Below are 21,997 nucleotides of genomic sequence, written 5' to 3'. Positions count from 1 at the left end.
ACACTAACCATGGAGACAGTTGACTGCTACGGAAAGGTCACAGGACGAAAGCATTGGACTAGACAGAAGATGTTTAGATATGCAATAAGTGAACATTTGAATTCATGGAAATTACTAACATACATTCATTTGAGTTCATAAATATTAATCCTGTCTTGTTCATGGTCCTGATACAATGCTTAACATGTTCTGGCAAAAGCAAAGAAAGATAGAGGACAACATTTCAGTATCTTTAACGTCATATTTTTATATCAATTTGTAAAAGCCAAAATTACACAAAACTGTTTACACGCATCCTTCTTATAAAAAGATTCACAACATTTTTATTAAAAAAACAACTTAAACAAAAATGTATGATTATTTTCCTAACAACAGTTGAACATTTAATAGTGTCCTATAAAACACTCAAGAACCTATGGTATATTACAGAGCCTTCAGAAAGTATTCATACCCCTTGACTTTTTAGAAATGTTGTTATGTTACAGCCTGAATTTTAAATGGATTAAATTGAGATTTTGTGTCACTGGCCTACACACAATACCCCATAATGTCAAAGTGGAATTAAACATTTAAAATGAAAAGCTGAAATGTCTTGAGTCAAGAAGTGTTCAACCCCTTTGTTGTGGCAAGCCTAAATAACTTGTATGGACTCACTCTGTGTGCAATAATAACATTTAAAATGATTTTTGAATGACTACCTCATCTCTGAACCCAACACATACAATTTATCTGTAAGGTTCTTCAGTCGAGTAGTGAATTTCACCCACAGATTCAACCACAAAGACCAGGGAGGTTTTCGCAAAGAAGGGCACCTATGGTTAGATGGGTAAAAAATCAAATAAAGCAAGACATTGAATATCCCTAGTCACTCCACCTAGTCACTACAAAGATACAGACGTCTTTCCTAACACAGTTGCCGGAGAGGAAGGAAACCGCTCAGGGATTTCACCATGAGGCCAAAAACAGTTACAGAGTTTAATGGCTATGATAGGAGAAAACTGAGGATGGCTCAACAACATTGTAGTTACTACACAATACTAACCAATTTGACAGAGTGAAACGAAGGAAGCCTGTACAGAATACAAATATTAAAAAATATGCAACCTGTTGGCAACAAGTGATTAAAGTAATACTGCAAAAACAACGTGGCAAAGCAATTCACTTTATGTCCTAAATATAAAGTCTTATGTTTGGGACAGATCCAATACAACACATTACTGAGTAGCACTCTCAATATTTCCAAGCATAGTGGTGGCTGCATCATGTTATGTTTTTCAGAATAAAAAATAAACTGAATGGAGCACAGGCAAAATCCTAGAGGAAAACCTGGTTCAGTCTGCTTTCCAACAGATCCTGAGAGATTAATTTACCTTTTAGCAGCACAATAACCTAAAACACAAGGTCAAATATAAACTGGAGTTGCTTACCAATAAGAAACTGAATGTTCTTGAGTGGCCAAGTTATACTTCTGATTTAAATCTACGGCAAGACCTGAAAATGGTTGTCTAACAATGACCAACAACCAATTTGACAGATCTGGAAGAATATTTAAATAAATAAAATGGGCAAATGTTGCACAATCCAGGCGTGGAAAGCTCTTAGAGACTTACCCAGAAAGACTTAGCTGTAATTGCTGCCAAAGGTGCTTTACAAAGTATTGACTCAGGGGTGTGAATACTTATGTAAATAAGATATTTCTGTATTTCATTTTCAATACATTTCCCAAGATTTCTAAAAACACATTTTCTTTTTGTCATTATCTGGTATTGTGTATAGATGGGTGACAAACAAAATAAAAGTAATCCATTTTGAATTCAGGTTGTAACACACAAAATGTGGAATAAGTCAAGGGGTATGAATAATTTCTGGAAGGCACTGTACCTGTATTTCTTACATACTGAATATCACTAGTTGTAGACAGGGCAAGGGACTGACAGGATTCTATCCTTGTAAGTTTTAAGAGTTTTCTGTTCATTCAGGTCATTCTTACTATTTTGCCACTTCATAAATATGAGACATTTTAGAAAAACCTTAGTCTTGTCTGTCCATCACTTCGGCCTGGCACCTTCTCATAACTGAGCTTTCCCCTCTTCAATGGTGTTAAAACTGGAGGGAAATAAGAAGAGTGAAATACATGAACATGACAAAATAATATTGTAATTGCTCAAATTTACATAAATAATTATGTTATTTTCACACTTCAGGCTATATTGGAACTTTTCCAAATGACTAAAGGAGTTCTCTAAAAACCTATTTAAATGCAAACTTGATTTCTCAGCACTCTAAACATGTTACTCTCAGTCTTCACCTGTGCCAGCCATCTCTGGGCCTTCTGCTCTCCTCTTCCTCTCCATCCCCGTTCTGTAACTGGTCCCATAGTCAGGTGACACACTCATGTCTCCCCTCCCCAGGGCAGTGCTGTAGGGTCTGCCACTGCTACTGCCCCCCCATGCCAGAGCTCCTCTAGGCGAGGCCAGGCTGGGGTAGTGGCTGACATCAGGGTAGTGCAGCCGGTCACTGTACCCTACTGTAGAGAACGAGTACATCTGGTTGTCGGAGTACGCTGGTCTCTGTGTGTTGGTGCTGTAGCTGAATGAGGATGAGATGCCCGTCGGAAATTGATTTTCTGGCGCGTAGTTTCTGGGGGAGCCACAGGACTCCTGGTGCAGGGGTGCGCTGCCCGTCCACTCCTCTCCTCCTCCATTCCAGCCTGCAAACTTCAGCTCATTGCTCTCCTCTACCTCCCATGGGTTGTGGCTCCAGGTGTGCTGAAAAGGGGCCTGCTGGGAGCCGAAGGAGGGACTCAAGTCCACCTGGAAGTCTGCACCGTCTTCCTTGGTCATGACAGAGCTTTCTTCATAGAAGCTCCCCGCTACACTCTCAGCACTGGGGGAGCCAGCGAGGAAGCAGATGGAGTTGAATGGTTCTGGGTCGCGGTGTATGTGACGGTTGCAGTCGGCATGTGGATTGCGGCTTGTATGAGTGTCGGTGTGTGTGTATTGATTGTCTCTACTTGTGGCCCAAGGCTCAGTGGGGCTATTGTGGTCTTTCTGATGGGTGAAGTCAGTGTGAGACTCTGTGGAGGAGGCAGCCGCAGTCAGCTTGTACAGAGACGTGGTGTCACTGAAGAGCTGAAATAAGAAGGAAGATAATTATTTCAAGTTTGTATTATCAATATAGCACCATCACAGAGTTTGGCTGATAAAACATAACTGAAAACAGTTCGGAATGATGAGGATGCAGATGTTCCATAGCATATGGAAAACACATACATCTACATTGTAATATACAAAAAAGTAAGAGACAACCCCATATTTTCTTCCCAATGAAGGCAAGATGTATGACAAGACTAGGAAACCTGTGAGAGGAGATGGCTGGCCAGGTCACCTTGACAACTTTGTGAGGGACCTCAGGGAGCAGCTCCTGCAGCTGGGAGAGGGAGGCCCCCAGGAGCCAGTGGAGAGAGGGGCCCCTACTCAACATCAGCTGGGCCACCAAAGGGTTCACACAGGGGAAACCTAAGAGGCACCTCTCCTCCTGGAGGGAAGACATAAGGGAAGAGCAGCCGGTGAGACCAAATAAACACACGTACACACACGCAAAAAGACACACACACAGTACCAGTCAAAAGTTTGGACACACCTACTCATTCAAGGGTTTTTCTTTATTTTTTACTATTTTCTACCTTGTCACAACACAACTTATTGGCTCAAATGCATTAAGAAGGAATGGAATTCCACAAAGGCACACCTGTTAATTGAAATGCATTCCAGGAGCTGGTTGAGAGAATGCCAAGAGTGTGCAAAGCTGTCATCAAGGCAAAGGGTGTCTATTTGAAGAATCTCAAATATAAAATATATTTAGATTTGTTTAACACTTTTTTGGTTACTACATGATTCCATATGTGTTATTTCATAATGTTAATGTCCTCACTATTATTCTACAATGTAGAAAATAGTAAAAAATAAAGAAAAACCCTTGAATTAGTAGGTGTGTCCAAACTTTTGACTGGTACTGTACATCCAAATACACAAGAGCAAATACACATACAAACACATTCGCACACACGCACACAGACCCTCCACTGGGACAACTAATTCCCTCTGTGTAAACTGTATGCTTCCGTCATTAATTAATTAAATGATGAAATCGGCACTATTATACAGCACTCTGAAATTAACAACATTAATTTGGTATTAGGATCCCCATTAGCTGTTGCAAAAGCAGTATCTACTCTTCCTGGGGTCCACACAAAACATGAAACATAATACAGAACATTAATAGAAAAGAACAGCTCAAGGACAGAACTAGATCCATTTAAAAATGGCACACGTAACCTACATATCAATACATACACACAAACTATCTAGGTCAAATAGGGGAGAGGTGTTGTGACGTGTGGTGTTGCTTTATCTGTTTTTGCAATGGCTCAATATAATACTGTACGCCTTCTTGAATTTGTTCTGGATTTGGGGACTGTGAAAAGACCCCTGGTGGCATGTCTGGTGGAGTAAGTGTGTGTGTCAGAGATGAGTTTAAGTTGACTATGCAAACAATTTGGAATTTTCAACACAATGTCTCTCATAAAAAAGAAGAAGTGATGCAGTCAGTCTCTTAGCCAAGAGAGACTGGCATGAATAGTATTTATATTAGCCCTCTGATTAAAATGAAGAGCAAGACGTGCCGCTCTGTTCTGGGCCAGCTGCAGCTTAACTAGGTCTTCCTTGCAGCACTCAACCACACAACTGGCCAATATTCAAGATAAGACAAAACTGGAGCCTGCAGGACTTGCTTTTCGGAGTGCAGTGTTATAAAAGCAGAGATTCTCTTTATTACAGACAGAACTCTCCCCATTTTCACAACCATTGAATCTATATGTTTTGACCATAACAGTTTACAATCTAAGGTAACACAAAGTCATTTAGTCTCCTCACCTTGTTCTGGATCGCACCCTTCATTACCAGATTCAGCTGAGGACTAGAACTTAGGGAATGATTTGTACCAAATACAATGCTCTTAGTTTTAGAGATGTTCAGGACAAGTTTACTACTGGCCACCCATTCCAAAACAGACTGCAACTCTGTTAAGGGTTTCAGTGACTTCATTAGCTGTGGTTGCTGATGCTTATATGGTTGAATCATCAGCATACATGGACACACATGCTTTGTTTAATGCGAGTGGAAGGTCATTGGTAAAAATAGAAAAAAGTAGAGGGCCTAGAGACCTGCCTGCTATAGACCATACTTTACATGTTTGACATTATAGAAGCTTCCATTAAAGAAAACCCTCTGAGTTCTATTAGATTGATAGCTCTGTATCCACGATATGGCCGAGGTTGAAAAGCCATAGCACATAAGTTCTCAACAATAGTTAATGGTCAATAATATGAACTGCTGTGATGAAATCTAACAGTACAGGTCCCACAATCTTCATATCAATTTCTTTCAACCAATCATCATTCATTTGTGTCAGTGCAGTACATGTTGAGTGCCTTTCTCTATAAGCATGCTGACAGTCTGTTAATTTGTTTACAGAGAAATAGCATTGTATTTGGTCAAACACTATTTTTCCCAACAGTTTGCTAAGAGCTGGCAGCAAGCTGATAGGTCAGCTGTTAGAACTAGTAAAGGCCACTTTACCACTCTTGGGTAGCGGAATGACTTTGGCTTCCCTCCAGGCCTGAGGACAAAGACTTTCCTCTAGGCTCAGATTAAAGATATGACAGATAGGAGTGGCTAAAGATTCAGCTACCATCCTCAGTAGCTTTCCATCTAAGTTGTCAATGCCAGGAGGTTAGTCAAAAAGAATCAACCAAAATTCTATCTTGCAATGCTTTTTTTTCATTATTTGTATTTTTATGCATGAGTATGATGGCTCACTGTTCGTTGTTGGCATTTCCTGCCTAAGTTTGCCCACTTTGCCAATGAAGTAATCATTAAAATAATTGGCAACATCAAATGGTTTTGTGATGAATAAACCATCTGATTTGATGAAAGATGGAGTTGAATTTGTCTTTCTGCCCATAATTTAATTTAATTTTTTTATACAATTAGTCTTGGCTTCATAATACAGTTTCTTCTTCGATTTGTTGATTTTAGTCACATAATTTCTCAATTTGCAGTAAGTCAGCCAGTCAGATGTGCAGCCAGACATATTTGCCACATCACTTTCAACCGTACAGTTTTTCCATATCCTCATCAATGGTGCCCTCACAGTTCTAACATTGAGTTTCTTAACAGGTGCATGTTTATCAATAATTGAAAGAAGCAATTTCATAAATTCATCAAGTGCAGTGTCTGGATGCTCCTTATTAATCACATCAGACCAACAACATTTCTTTAACATCATCCACATAAGGGTCACAGCTAAATCTTTTGGATGATCTCTTATACACTATTTTAGGCCCAGCTTTTGGAACTTTGGCTTCCCTGATATAGCCACTGTATTGTGATCACTGCATCCAATGGGTACGGATACAGCTTTAGAACAAAGTTCTACAGTATCAAAAAAAATGGAATCAACACATGTGGATGACCTTGTTCCTGTCGTGTTTGTAATCACCCCGGTAGGTTGATTAATAACTTGAACCAAATGATAATAATAGCAGTGGAAAGGATGAAAATACCACATGCTACTGAGAGATAAAAAGGCAGTTTGGTAAGACTACAGTAGTTACTAGTCACCTTTGAGGAAATCACAGAAAGCCACTCTCTGTCCAGGTAGCTGAGAGGATCTCTGTCACTGGACAGCAGTGTATGGAAGGCTATCTGGCAGATCCATTTGGCAATGTCCACCACTTCTGATACAATCAGCACCTGGTATTGAGAGAAATAAGTCAGCAAAGCATTCATAGAAATGTTGTATCAGACTTGCATGGTTGATTTTGATGAGAGATTAAATGTATTTTACCTTGACATCCAGGTCCTCAGTCTTGAGGCCAAACAGCACCAGAGAGGAGTAGACCAACACCAGGTTGTTGAAGCCCTCACTGGTCAACCTACACCCAGAGAGACGACCACAAAGACAACTCAAAAATGTATTCTGTGGGAAATGTGTGTGCGTTGGTGGTGAGTACTAACCCAGAGTCCTGCTGGCAGTGAAGGATGAGCCAGCAGCAGCTGTACTGCAGAGACAGAGCAGTCAGTCGAATCACTAGACTCTCACAGGCCCGCTCCTGACACAGCTCCTCCTGCTCCTGGTGATGGGGGAGACCAGAGCAAAGAACACATATGCACAGTTTGAGAATAATGTCTTAACCTACAGTTCTTCTAGATATGAGACAGAAACAGATAGAAAAGTGTCATCAACTGGGAAATGTGGTATTCAACAATGCAATAATAGGATAGAAAGGGGAGTGTATGAAGGGAGAAGGCCATGGGCATACAGTCCATTTTGGTGGAGAGACATTCTTTCAAAGAACATTTATTGGGACACAACTAAACAATGGATAAGATCATTCTAAAGAGAGACAGAGCATGGCTCTCTCCTCAATGAGACTGGCCAGGAGGACCTACTTGAATGATGACTGCAGTGCTTTCGTCTACTGTAATCACAGCATAGTGGTGAGTCCCTCCAAGCATCTGCAAGGACTGAGAATGGCTCCTCTCCAATACAGTCATATTACACCTGCAACAAAGAGACACATCCTCAAACCTACTCCAAGAAATAAGGCCAATAAAGTCAACGGATTTCAGAAGTGACTTCAAATGATTCAGTGGAAAGAAGACCCACGTTGATTCCAGTATCTGAAGCAACAGAGGACAGCTGAGCAGACCCTCGGTCACAAACAACACGAAGGGGACACTCTGCTCCAGGGACCAAGACTCAGGGTCACTCACTGATGGATTAATACAAACACAGACAGGCAAGCACACACAAATGGAATTTGGTGAAAGGAGAATTGATTATTATAGTCCCTTTACATCTGCATTGCTTGCTCTCTTGGGTTTAAGGCTCGGTTTCTGTATAAGCACTTTGTGACAACTGCTGTTGTAAAAAGGGCTCTACAAATATATTCGATTATCATAATTGATCGATCATTTCAGAATTTCATGAGAAATGGCCAAGAAGCAATTAACACCATTTAAAAGAATCATCTTCCTGCTGAGTTCAATACAAACCAGAGGAATTAGGTATCCTGGTCTGGAAGGTGATGTGTGTGATGTTCCTCTCTGTGCAGATGGCAGCCCAGGGCGAGTGTTCTGTGTTGCTGTACTCCACCACCAGGGAGAAACAGTCCCAGGGGAAGTCTGCTCCCATGTGCTGACTACACACCACCACACAGCAGCTACGCTGCAGGCTGGGAGAAGGGAGAAGGCATGACAGTATAATTTCTCAATAGGAGTTCCAATAAACAAAATAAGTATGTATAAATTGAGTTTTGGGAGATACTCGCCTATCTAGAACTTTCGAACCCTCCAGCTTACTTCGACTCTCCTCAGGATACACTGTAGCTACAGTATCACCTGGGACACACACACACACAGATAGGGTGGGGCTGATTAGTAAAGTAAATTTGCATAAGACAATTAAATAAAAAACGTGAGCAAGTGTAAGATAAATGCACCGCAACAGGCCATGTCTGCTGGAATTGGCATTACTGAGTAATACAAACTAGACAATATTAGGTCAAGTCTGAGAGAAGCGAGAAAGTTTCCTTACCTGTGACTTGGCTTAGGGCTTTAATGAGCATAGCTCTGGCACAGTCCAAGTCCATTGTTATTATCACCAGAACCTACAATATAAAACGTATTTACCTCTGAAATACTACAGTCATCAATTGTGATGACTTTCACAACGTAGTCGGGTTTGTGGTGAAGTTCACATACTGTAGATCCTATCGTGCATTTTAGCTGTCATGTTGAATGAATTGCAACTTTTTCTTTTCATATCCATATGCATTTTGATAGGAAAGAAAACTCACATTGGAGTTTTGGACCCCTTTGCTCTTGCTCTGCACCCATGTGGTCAGCTGTTCCTGCAGTTCCAGTATTTAGGGTTGGCCTCTTGTTTTTTCTGACTGAGATATAGAACAATCTCCAGCTTTCTCACCAGCTTGTCCAGACTCTGCCCCGCGCAGGCCTCTGTGGCTTTGGATAGGTACTCTGTTACAGAACCAAAAAGAGGGGAATTCCAGATGTATAGAGGACAAAACCGTGGTTTGCGATCAATTAAAAGCATTGTTGAATAGTAGTGTGCTGCTGGAGGTGACATTTTCAACTCCTGTATACTGACCCACTGCAGTGCTGAGGTCACATTTGAAGAGCAGGTCCTTCACTGTCACAAGGACATGTATCAGTGCCACATAGTTAAACAAAGCCTCTGGGTCTGCAACACAACATCAAACAACTTCTTCTATATGTCAGGCCATAAAATGAGACGTTCAGATTCAATTACTAGGCTGCAGTATATTATTACCTTAATTTGTATTACTTTAATCCTTTCAATCGTGGCTTAAACACGGTTTATCAGAAATCTACTAAACAAATGGAAAGTCAAGGAAGAACACGCCAGAATAAGCCAACACATATATACACCAGTGTCCAAGCATGATGGATGCCTGACTGGTTGTGTTTGGTAAATGTGTGTGTGTGTCTCACCCTGGCCCTGTCGAATGCTGAGCTCCTTCTCCTGCTGTTTCAGTAGGAAACGTGTGTGGTCCGGGTACAGGGTGCTGTAGTCTCCACAGGCTGTGTTGGTCAGTCCCAACTCCCTGGCTTTGGACAGGCAGGGCAGAGCAAACGCCTGCAGCTCTCTGTATGCCCAGAACTGACTCTCTGCAGCATAGAGGGAGGGGAGGCGGCTGTAACTGTGCTCAGAATTGGACGTGTGACATGGTTAGCAGCTTGATGTTTATTGGGATGAATCTTGTCCTGGAGGCAGAGCTGAGTGATATCCTCTAGATTGGCCAGCTGCAAAGTCCAAATTGACTATATATCGTAATAATTCATGAAATGGTCTTAATTTAAGGTTAGGGTTAGGGATAAGGTAAGCAGTGTGGTTAAGGTTAATATTTTAGGACATTGTGGCTGTGCCAGCTAGTGACCACTCTGCAGAGCTGCCTTCAGTACATGAGTCTTCACAATAATTGCCAACCTGCTCATGGTTAGGGGACGATGGAATCAGTTTTCACAGCATCGTCTGCATTTGGTTATCAATATACTGTAGCTATGTAAATGTTTAGTAACAGTATTTAGCTATTAATATAGGTGAACATATTTAGTAGGATTATTTAGTTCAATGTGAACCACAGTACTGCACTGTACCTGTGGCTTGGACGTGTATGACTTTGCTGTTATGTCTGTCCTCAGGGACAGGCTGAATGATTTCCTCAAGGTCTCTGATGTCATTTCCTGTGACTGCATAGGCAACAGGCTTTACATCGAAGCCAGGCCTCATTTCTGTTTTAGGTGGTTGTGGTGTCTGCTGCTCCACCTGTGCCACTGAAAATCACTCACTTACTTATTTAATAAGTTAAATGCTTAGAGGGCCTAAAATAATCTCACAAACCCATGTTGCTGTGAATACTGCTTGTCATGGTGAATTACCATGAACATGGACAGTAAAATATCATATCGTATCTATTTAATACTCTACCTGGGGTGCTTGTATGGTTCTGAGGCGACACCGAGACGTAGGTTCTCTGTTGGGCCCTTAACATCATGAAAGTGGACAGAGGGTCTAAGTCCTTCTGAGGTTTAGCCACTGGGAGACTCATGTGACGGTCTCTCACACTGGGTCTGGGGGTTGGGAGTTTGGATACATTAGCTCTCTGGTCAGGTAAACCCTCCTTCTTCTGAGGTCTAACGGCATGGTTTAACTTCTCCAGGTAAGTAGTGGTGGTAGCCTGTGCTGCTGAGATGGCCACACTCCCAGCTCTCTCTTTCTCACGAGAAGTTGAAACAGCCTGCGTTGAAAAGACCACAGTCCCAGATCTCTCTTTCTCTTGGGAAGAAGTAGATGCTTGGGCTGTGAGGGTCACATTCCCGGTCCTCTCTCTCTCCTGGGAAGTGGCAACAGCTGGTGCTGAAACGACTATGTTCCCAGCTCCCTCTCTCTCCTGATGATACGGCACAACCATGGGCGTTGCATTCTTCAGGATAGACCTGCCTTTGATCTCACTTGGTGGGCCTGACAACTCTAGGGACAGAGAGAGGAGCGAGATCCAGAACTTTGCTGCAGCCATATTATACACATTTTCAATGTATTTTGAAGCACTGCGGAAGATAGCGTCAGCAAGGTGATTATTATATTATATGGTAATAAACTGATTCATATATCGGCCTGATATTAAACTTACCAGAGTCATCTACAGATTCCCTCAATATATCTGTAAAACAAGATAACACAACATCCTCAATAAGTTTCACTCTTTGAAAGAATTTACAAAGTTACCTAGACAGGTAGCTAGCAATACTGCAGTGGGACAATCGTTTTATAGATCAGTCAAACTTACTGTCCATCTGGCAGGGTGATAGTAGTGTGAAGTCCTCTATCATACTGCTCAATGTCTCCATAAGGTGGGGTTGGTCTGAGATCATCATACTCTCAGTGAAGTCAGAGGAACCATTCCCAAACATCCCTATCAGTTCTGGTGAGTTTGTTCCCAGAAGTGATAGTTCCTTTCCTTCATCGAGTCTCACAGAGTTGTCCCGACCAATCCCTAATAAGACTTCGGTCAAAGGCTGGAGCTGCACAACGGATTCTGACTTCTGAGGCTCTGTTAGCATTAGCAAAGAGAAGAAAATGTATTCTTAGTAATGCACTGCTGTTAACAACGCAATGTGCAAAATGCAGCATGAATGCAGGCAAGGGTGGTGTGACAGAGGGAACGTAGGTAACTGTGAACTGGTAACAGTGCATATTGTAATTTGTGATAAGTCTTGTTATGTCACACACCTCATCCAACTACAGTACTATGCTCTTACCTGCCAAAAGAAAGCCCACTACCAAGTCAAGGTGCTTCTCTGCCCTCCAAAGTGCCTCTTCCATCTCCTCCTGATCTTTCTCAGACACAAAATAACTACAAGACAAAAGGCATCACTTAGTGGCACGCTGCATCACTTAGTGGCACGCTGCATCACTTAGTGGCACGCTGCATCACTTAGTGGCACGCTTGCTTACAGAGCCATATATAGAGATATGATGTACTGTGTAAATGGTGCAGCACACTTAGTGATGGAATCTCAGAAGAAACAACATTGCAGGTTGCTAGATCCTGTATCCTGATATAAGCAGCCACATCTTCAGTGGTAGAACAAGCCAAGGAATGTACCCCAGATATGAAAAATACATGGTATTATCTCTAGTCTTACTCTCACACTGGTGAAAGGTCAAGAGGTGACTTACTATCTATAGAGTGGAGAGATCTGCTCAGCTGGGAGTTGGGAGGAGGCCAGACAGAGCTGGGTCAGGTTGGGCTTGGGAGAGGGGGTGAGGGGTAGGTCCATCTCCATCTGAGTAGGCAACACCAAGTGATCTGATAGGAGGGGGGTGGAAATTCTAATAATTCACACATTTATTTGGTTATACCATATGTCGATAATACATTGTACAGTGTATGTAGCCATTCTGTTGATTTATTGACTCTTGACACATAATGTGAATATACAGTAAAGTGAGATCTACAGTAAAGTAAGATCTACAGTAAAGCGATAGTTTTGTACCTGATGACTTGAGATCCAGCAGCATTTCATTAATGTCACAGTGAGAGTCATTGACTGGCAGCCTTGGCACTTCAAACTGGGATATGTCCACTGACTCCAGTGCATCTGGGGGAGTTGCTGAAAGAAAGGACATAAAACAGGTTGTTATTGGTAAGGAATATTTCTTCTCAGTGACTTAACTGGCTAAAGGTTAAATAAACAGATGACACAGGACTCTGTGAGTAGCCTCAATCACAGTCATTCTACACAGTAAATGCTGTTCATAGATATAGTTACCCCCCACCTTTAGTGAGCATATCCAGGCAAGAGGTTCGCTCCTCTATCAATTCAGGTACAACATTCAATAGTTTAGGAATATTTGAAAAAGGGAGGCAATCTTCCCTCTTGGGTGTGCAGGTGTCCATTTCAACAGGTAACATCAGAGACTATAAGAAAGGAATAACATTGAATCATTTATACAATCTGGTAACTATTTGCTAAACAGATGTGTTATAAAATCTTCCTCCTCAGTGTCCTGTATGATCATCTCTTCATTCTCTATGATTGTATTTGTACTAAGGTTTTTTTGGGACAAACCTTGAGCCTTTCTTTATTAGATCAACTGGTGCTGGGGTTCAGCTTGACGGTAAGGATGCATTACTTTGATTTCATCATCAGGATTTGGATCAGAACAAAGTATACATAATGAATCTCTTATGTATGGTAAATATTGTATACATAAATGCAAGTGCTAAAGAAAAGTCAAGAAAATTACTTTAAAATGCTGCATGAATAAATTTAAAAAATGGTAAAGCAAAGCGAACCCTAAATGCCTGTGAAGCCTTACGTATTTTTGTTTAAAGATGCACTACGCAGAAATCGCTCCACCATTTCCTGGTTGCTAAAATTTGAATAGTCGCTTAATTTCAGTTTATGTGACAAAACGAGCAGTCATAGTGTAGAGTATCATTGTACCATCTAAACCGCTGCAAAACATATTTTATTTTTAGCTTTGTACACCAGCTTCAAACAGCTGAAACGACAATATTTTTGGTTATGGAAAAGACGCAAAAATTAAACTTAAGAACGGGAAGCATAAAAATAGCGCACATAGAACAGATCTACCGCTTCTTCAGACCTATAACTCACATTTCTATGTGAATTTAGTTGGGTTGCCAGAAAAGTTACATATTGTAGCTTTAAATGTGTATACCCTGTGTATAAAGATTGTCTTTGTTTTGCATACTGTGTTGCAAAGTATGACTATATTTTGTTGCATTTGTTGTTAATAAAACATTAAAATAATAATAATAATACAAATAAATGACCTCTTCATTCAACAACGACTCTTTGCTAAAGTCCTCGTCAGTGTTTGAACAGGTTTTGGAGCTTTCCGTCTCTGCATCAAGGGGTACCTCATAGGCCACACAGTGCCTGAAAGCCCAATTGACATTAAATAGTTTACAAAACAAAAATGGATTATTAAGTAATACTACACAACAAAGACAACTGTATATTACCACCATGAATTAAAATATCCTTAATTAATTGAAAATTTCCCATGGTTTTCTATAAGGATGATTAAGAATTTAATTCCAATTCCCTTACTGAGTTCACTGAAATGACCCCAATACTGTTGCCTACCTGAATATAGCTTCCTCTGACAGGGTGCCTCCAGTGGAGCTGAGAAGAGGATCTGACACAGGCAGATTCCTCAGTCTGGACAACTTGGCTTTCATGGAGGGCAGATGTTTCCTGAACTGTGGCAAGTGATCAGCAAACAGAACCTCCTCTGGCATGACAAGATCTGAGAGGAAAATACAGTTTTGGTTATATCAGTACATGTCCACATAGTTATTTTGCGACTTGTTTCTTTTAACTTACCTCTACTGACATAGACCCTGCTTATAGCAGATACCTTAGGACAGGATATCTCTGGATATGTAATTCAAAATAACTCCAAGGGATTTTCCTCTTCATTGTTATTCATCCAATAACAGGAAAATAACATTGTCTGATACACTGTAGGAATATTTGCATTGAAGCATTATGTTATGAACTGACCATCACGCTGATGTCTTAGGCTCATTTTCTCTCCCGTGCTCTTGCTAAAGGATTCATTACAGACAAAGTGTCCCTTGTCCTCCCTAGCCTCTTGCAGGACCCACGCTGCTTCATCTCTATCTAAGTCAAGCTGCGAGTTAGGGTTGGAGCTCGGTATCACCTCCAGAAGATCCACTCTCATCTGGGTCAGACTAACACTCAACCTGAAAAATGACATCATGATAAGAAAACCCTGTCAAATGTAGCACATGCAATCCTTCAGTAACTTCTCAGCTGTAAACTGAACTTTAAGCATTTGGATTGTCTTTCAACACACATACTGTAGATGTACAGTAGCCTATATACATATATTCAAATTAAGTGTTTACTTCTCAAGAGAGTATGTTGGTTGTCCTTTAATGCCCAAGTCATCTAGTACAGATCCACTGACAAACAGTTTGCAGTTGGAAATCACATTCCCTGTCAAAACATGGAATAGGAAAAACTTGCCTATGAGTCCTTATCTAACCACTGCTGATGCAATAATGTAAATGTTTAGACTCCTTCCTATAGATAATCATAATCATACAAATCTATGTTGGCCCATATATAATTGAAGCATTTACATTGAAAAACCTTGGAATAGGGCCAACTGCTGGGTAGTCAGGTAGATAAGTAATTAAAAATAGTAACTCAACATACCTCTGCTCCATGGTTTCCTGTAGGTGACCTCAGGGGGGTTACCAGTGTGGGGGTAGAGGTCACTGCTACCCAGATGGTAGGGCATTGGCAGGGCCAGCCAGTTCATGGTCAATTTGAGACTAGTAGAAGCCTATAGATTGAGACAACGATGCAATCTAACATCAGACCAAGGTTCAAATAAAGCAATTTTATACGAGATGGCAAGGTAAACTACTACAGTTATAGGTACAAGGCAAAGCCGAAATTAATACCTTGAATAAATCATTTCAAATAGTTTAGCTGTACTCGATTGAGTTTGACTGTTGCAATGGAAGCAATAAAAAATAAGAAGTTTGGTAACAATATACAACACTAATTTATGTTTACTAAAAATAATAAACAGGGGATAAATCATTGGCTAACACACAGGCTTCAGATAGAGGGGAAAGGCCTAAGTAGTCAACTCACTTCAGAAGAATAGTCGAGAGCTCTATACTTGACTGCAGAGAAAATATGACTTGAGAAAGAGCACCCATCTTCAGACCTGGAGGGGGACAAACAAAAGTAGAGCAAGAATAGAGAGTCAAGATCTGAGTAGCACTTGTTGTGCAGAATTTTTATAACTCTAATAGATTGATCATATTAGAGAAACAGACTTAAATTATGGATATTGGTCCTGTAACGCTAACATACTGTATTTGCATGACTTATTAGCTATAGTATTGTGTGACGTGGTGACGTGAGCCAGTGGCTGCATGAACATAAACACACAAACTAACATAGGTATTTGGACTGTGTCAGATGCAACAGATTGTAAACCAAAAAAAAGAAAGAAAAAAACAACAATGTATCACTACTAAAGAGAAGAGCATTCCATCAGCCCAGGTTTGATTGAGTTTCAAATATTTTAAAATAATAAATGATTAATTCGAGCAGAATAGAGTATTTTGTATCATGGCTCCTTATCGTATTTTGTCTTAAAACATTTGCATTTGTTTGACTTGTGAAATGCACTCCAACTCAAAGATTAAGATTAATGTACATTTGACAGATATTTTATTTAAAAAGAAGATACACAATGAGTACATCCATATATTTTAAGAATGTACTTGGCTTCATGTTGTCAATATCCAATGAAAATGTCTGATGGCAATCTTTGAGAACTCAGTTAGGGACACAGTAGGGAGCAACGTGGGTGGTGTGCCGGCTGTAATGAGTTTTTTCACCTACAGTATAATGTGATTTAAATTACATTTCAGAGACTGGAAATTTCTGACCACTATTTTGATTTCATGTCCACAGATACTCCCAGGTGTATTTTTCAGATGAGCCAAACTACAACCAAAGAGGAGATGAACACCACTGATTTCCAAAGGCACACACCTGTCTATATAAGGTCCCACAGTTGACAGTGCATGTCAGAGCGAAAACCAATGCGTGAGGTAGAAGGAATTGTCCATAGAGCTCAGAGACCGTATTGTGTCGAGGCACAAATCTGGGGCAGGGTACCAACAAATGTCTGCAGCAATGAAGGTCTCCAAGAACACAGTGGCACCACCCAGACTCTTCCTAGAGCTGGCCACCAGGCCAAACTGAGCAATCGGGGGAGAAGGGCCTTGGTCAGGGAGGTGACCAAGAACCTGATGGTCACTCTGACAGAGCTCCAGAGTTCCTCTGCGGAGATGAGAAAATCTTCCAGAAGGACAACCATCTCTGCAGCACCCCACCAATCAGGCCTTTATGGTAGAGTGGCCAGACGGAAGCCACTCCACAGTAAAAGGCACATGACAGCCCACTTGGAGTTTGCCAAAAGGCACCTAAAGACTGTCAGACCATTCGAAACAAGACTCTCTGGTCCGATGAAACCAAGATTGAACTCTTTGGCCTGAATGCCAAGTCACATCTGGAAGAAACCTGACAGTATCCCTACGGTGAAGCATGGTGGTGGCAGCATCATGCTGGGGGCATGTTCTTCAGCAACAGGGACTGGGAGACTAGTCAGAATCGAGGGAAAGATGAATGGAGCAAAGTACAGAGAGATCCTTGATGAAAACCTGCTCCAGGGCACTCAGGACCTCAGACTGGGGCTTAGGTTCACCTTCCAACAGGACAACGACCCTAAGCACACAGCCAAGACAACGCTGGAGTGGCTTCGGGACAAGTCTCTGAATGTCCTTGAGTGGCCCAGCTTGAGCCCGGACATGAACCCAATCAAACATCTCTGGAGAGACCTGAAAATAGCTATGCAGCAACGCTCCCCATTCAACCTGACACAGCTTGAGAGGATCTGCAGAAAATAATAGGAGAAACTCCCCAAATACAGGTGTGCCAAGCTTGTAGCTTCATACCCAATAGGACTTGAGGCTGTAATCGCTGCCAAAGGTGGTTCAACAAAGTACTGAGTAAAGGGTCTGAATACTTATGTAAATGTAATATTTTTAATGTTTACATTTTTTTTTTAACAATTTGCAAACATTTCTACAAACCTATTTTTACTTTGTCATTATGGGGAATTGTGTTTAGATTGATGAGGGGGAAAAACAAATGTAATCCATTTTAGAATAAGGCTGTAACGTAACAAAATGTGGAAAAAGTCAAAGGGTCTGAATACTTTCCGAACGTACTGTATACTGTTTGCCAAGTCTCCTACTTTGTAGTTCGCCTTCCTGTTAACGGTTGGGTGATGTGGCTGATTTTGACTGACTCTGGGTTGGCTGCAGAAATCTTCATACTCAAGTTGAGCATGACTGAGATCCTCCACTGCATAGATAATGTATACAACTGTTATGGGGGATAACATACCTGGAAAAGTCCCTCCCTTCATGTGGGATTTTATCTGGATTGGATGCCCCCTGTTCCAGTGCTGTCTGTGCAGAGCACTACCTGGCGGTGGTCCACCCTGTGGTTTTCTTAAAGTTCAGACCCCCTAGATACAGGGTGTAGTGTAGTGGTTTAGTTTGGTTTGTAGTTGTGGTTAATTATGTGGTCTTTGGTATCTTCTATTCTCATGTACCATACTATAGGACCTATAGTTGTTTTCATCCTGTTTGATTATCAAATATAGCGGAATTGTTCCCAGTGTTTGCATCACCGTGGCTGTGTTCTGTGGGTTAGTGCAGCCCCTTCTCTACCTCCACAGGACTGGCAAACTGCCCTGTATTAAATCAAATCCAATTTTACTTGTCACATGCTCCAAATACAACAGGTGTAGGTAGACCTTACAGTGAAATGCTTACTTACAAGCCCTTAACCAACATTGCAGTTTTAGGGGTACAAAATATGTACATTGAGGTGGACACTATAGCTCAAATCTTAGGCTATATTCTTTGAGAATTAAACAACTAAACAGATTCCCAGACTGTAGCTTTTAAATCCTGATATTAGGCTAAGCCAAGGGTTTTCAAAGTGGGGTCTGCAGGGGGTTCGCAGCCAGACCTCAAAATGAAAATACATGAAAAATGAATATTACTAACAGATGAAACAACTTTTGGCCAAAGGATCTGTGAAATAAGTTTAAAGTGTGTAATACAATGTAATATTATGTTCTTAACCTTGGGCAACATGGGCCTGGGAGGCTCAAAGGGATATTGGTAGGCACTGTACTCCACCACTTATACATTTCTTAACTCAAAACATGTATTTATTTTCACATCAATGCACTGTAATTTAAGGCTTAAAACTTTAAAGTTCTCTCTGCCTCATGGCTAACTGTGTAGAATTGTAGCATATTAGCGTTAAAGCGGCAACAACCCAAAATCTCTGCCTCATGGAAAAATATGTAGAATTGTAGAACATTTGCTTGAACAATGCAAAACTTCCTCTCCAGGCCGAGACTTGGTTCATCCAGCCATGCACTGCAGATGTCATAGTAAAACTCCTTGTAGACTATTTTTTATCGCACTCCTGTTGTGTTATGATTATGAGGGGGTCCCTGATGAATTTGCTATCACAAAATGGGATTCCTGGTCCCCCCAAAATTGAGAACCCCTGGACTAGGCTATATGTTGTTCTGTTAGCTAATAGTTTATTGTAGCTGTAAATTAGCTACACCTTGTGATTAATTTGAGTTAGTACACCCTGTTGAAGATAAACTCCTCTGATATAGGCCTTAGTAGGGAGCACTTGGCCAATACTGTACTGTATTTTGTACAATACATTACCCAGGGCCTAAATAGCTTACTGTATGATCTTTAGCCATGTGTTTTTGTTGCTAAAGAGATATTAACTATATTATAATGAGTATAGTGTTGTACAAAACCAATGTCTTCTTTGTAATAGAAATTATGCCTAATTTAGTTATCTACTATTCTCATGAAGTACATTAAGCAGGATATTACAAGGATTCTGTTAGCTAACTCTTTTTAAATTGACATTCTTTCTCTAGTATGATGTTGGATAGCCAACCAGGCCACAGAGGCTAACTAACCTAGCTAGCTAACGTTAGCTATCTTCACTGCCAAAACATATCAAATGTGGGTTAGCTGAGCTAGCTATCAAGCTCTGGACATGGACTCAAGATATCTATTTAAAAAAAAACAGGAATACAGTTAGTTGTATATGACCAACCATACATTTTTGTTCAATACTTATAGCTAGCTAGCTACGTTATTATATGACACTTACATGGCGGCGCCAATGACCTCCCTTCATCTAAAAACAAATGAAATAACAACCTCTTATTTACTTCAGTCTCACCTCACCTTTCGATGCCCTCGTGACCTTCACTTGACAGATAATCATGACGTCACGACTCGGCCTTCTCCCAGGATCTCGGTTTCCACTAGACAATACAGCCACAAAGTCAAATTCACAGCCCCAAAGTCGCTCCCATCCTTGACGCAGAATTATATTTGTATGCTTCCTTGAGCTCAATGATATGATAATTCGACATTGAACACAGAGTTGACATTCATGAGGAAAAGTGTTTGATCACAGAATATTGATCTTTCCTTCATGAAATATTGTAATTTTGTGCATAATACAAATGTTCACCTTCAGTTTTTATCATCTCATAATACTGGTATTGCATCTATTTCATTCTGAACTTGTTATTAATACATGTAATTATAAAAGGTTTTGCTACCGACAGAGTAAAGAGTGTGTATTTTATTGCATGTAGGCTATTTTAAGAACATATTATTTATGATATTGCTGATAATAAAACTATATGAACAATTAAAAACACTGAAAATATATATATATATTTATATAGGCATACACACAAAAATGACCAAAGCAAAGACTCCAATTGATCCTCCAGCAAAAAGTGATGAAGCCTTCATTATGAGGATGTACCTACCAAACGAGAGAAAACATCTTACAACAATCTGATTAAACCACAACAAAGCCAAATGGATAAAGATGAGGAAAGGGAACCTTACCCCTCCCTTTTGCCCAAATAACACAAGTGTGCTTGAAATCCTAGAAAATAGTTCAAATGGCACAGTATGACTAATAGCACAGGAGTTCAATAAGATCAACAATCAATATAACTTTGTTAAATACCTTCAAAACTGTCATTCCTTTTTGATGAATAAACTCCACATATAATTTATTTCCAATGCATAGCAGTTGGTCTTGCCCCTCCCCATTGACTGACAGCTTGTGATATGATGTAATAGTCTCTGCCATTCTGTAGTGGCGCGTTGTAGAAGACATCATAGTAGGTTCCGTCGGCCACAGTTAGGGTCATCTCTTTCCCCTCATCCCTCAGATGGACCTGGGCAGTGACGCACTGTCCATGGGACTTCCTCTGACTGGAGGAGACTGGATTCTTAGGAGAGCTGCAATCAAACACATGGGTCTCCTCCAGTGCCACTTGGAAGAAACTGTAAACCCAGGAACAAAAGAGAAAAGTGTTTGTGTCATAATAGAGAGTGGCAGGCGTCACTGGGTCCATTTCAAGATATTAAATCAGCATTTAGTGGGGTAGAGGGATAGAGGTAAAATGATTAATTATCTAACTGGGTCCACAGTGTTAGCTGATCTGTGTAGCCACAGTGGCAATGGAGCCACAACTTCTCTATAAAGATGTATTTGGTTTGAGGAACTATAAGAGAAGAAGTTATTGACACATTTAAATATCATGTCAAAGTCTAAATTAAAAGCAATATTCTGTGTCATATTTCTCACAATACCTTAAAATATTTAATCATCAAACTGTTATTAGTTGAGGTTATTTGTAGTGTACCTTGTAGGCTGGTGTTAGCTGTGACCATGGAAGTGAACCTGCACAGTGCAGTGATGCTGATGGTATAGCTGGTAACAGGCAGCAGGTTCAGGCAGATATCAGGGAGGTCTGAAGTGGAATAACTATGTCAAGGTATATGCATAGGTGTATGCAGTTCAGAGAGCACTTTTTCTAATCAACAATTTTGTATAGTTTATGGTCCTTGTTCAAATAAACTTACTCTGTAATGTTCTGTGTCTTCTTCATACTTGTCTGCATTCCAACGCAAACATGTTTCATTAAAACAACCGTCGCTGATGGCAGGCTTGATTTCTGGTATTCACAACAGATGAGAAACAACGTGTTAAAAAAACGTTAAAAAGTAAATAAAAAAGTTCACTGATTTGCAAATTCCTTCAATATACTGAAAGGTTTTTCAAGTGAACTATGGTTTACGATT

The 21,997-nt window shown here is 40.6% G+C and overlaps 1 protein-coding gene across 1 annotated transcript; it reads right to left on the bottom strand.

Moving 5' to 3' along the window:
- Positions 1-216: 216 nt before the first annotated feature.
- LOC115140550 (protein shortage in chiasmata 1 ortholog) lies at positions 217-21,804 on the bottom strand. The gene is given in 30 exon segments (XM_065026993.1): positions 217-2,106; positions 2,309-3,131; positions 3,388-3,537; positions 6,684-6,815; positions 6,910-6,997; positions 7,080-7,195; positions 7,515-7,626; positions 7,732-7,837; positions 8,121-8,299; positions 8,396-8,465; positions 8,662-8,734; positions 8,924-8,988; positions 8,991-9,104; positions 9,235-9,327; positions 9,600-9,776; positions 10,266-10,442; positions 10,597-11,139; positions 11,300-11,329; positions 11,456-11,719; positions 11,928-12,022; positions 12,349-12,478; positions 12,666-12,782; positions 12,949-13,090; positions 13,973-14,078; positions 14,289-14,451; positions 15,390-15,519; positions 20,968-21,196; positions 21,333-21,417; positions 21,559-21,680; positions 21,779-21,804. Coding segments are annotated over 30 exon segments (4,743 nt in total). The 3' UTR covers positions 217-2,020.
- Between the last annotated feature and the right edge of the window lie 193 nt (positions 21,805-21,997).

The sequence above is a fragment of the Oncorhynchus nerka genome, linkage group LG13 (genome assembly GCF_034236695.1).
Source record: "Oncorhynchus nerka isolate Pitt River linkage group LG13, Oner_Uvic_2.0, whole genome shotgun sequence".
NCBI lineage: Eukaryota > Metazoa > Chordata > Actinopteri > Salmoniformes > Salmonidae > Oncorhynchus > Oncorhynchus nerka.
Note: the sequence above shows the minus strand (reverse complement) of the source record. Positions and strands in the feature narration are given on the sequence as shown.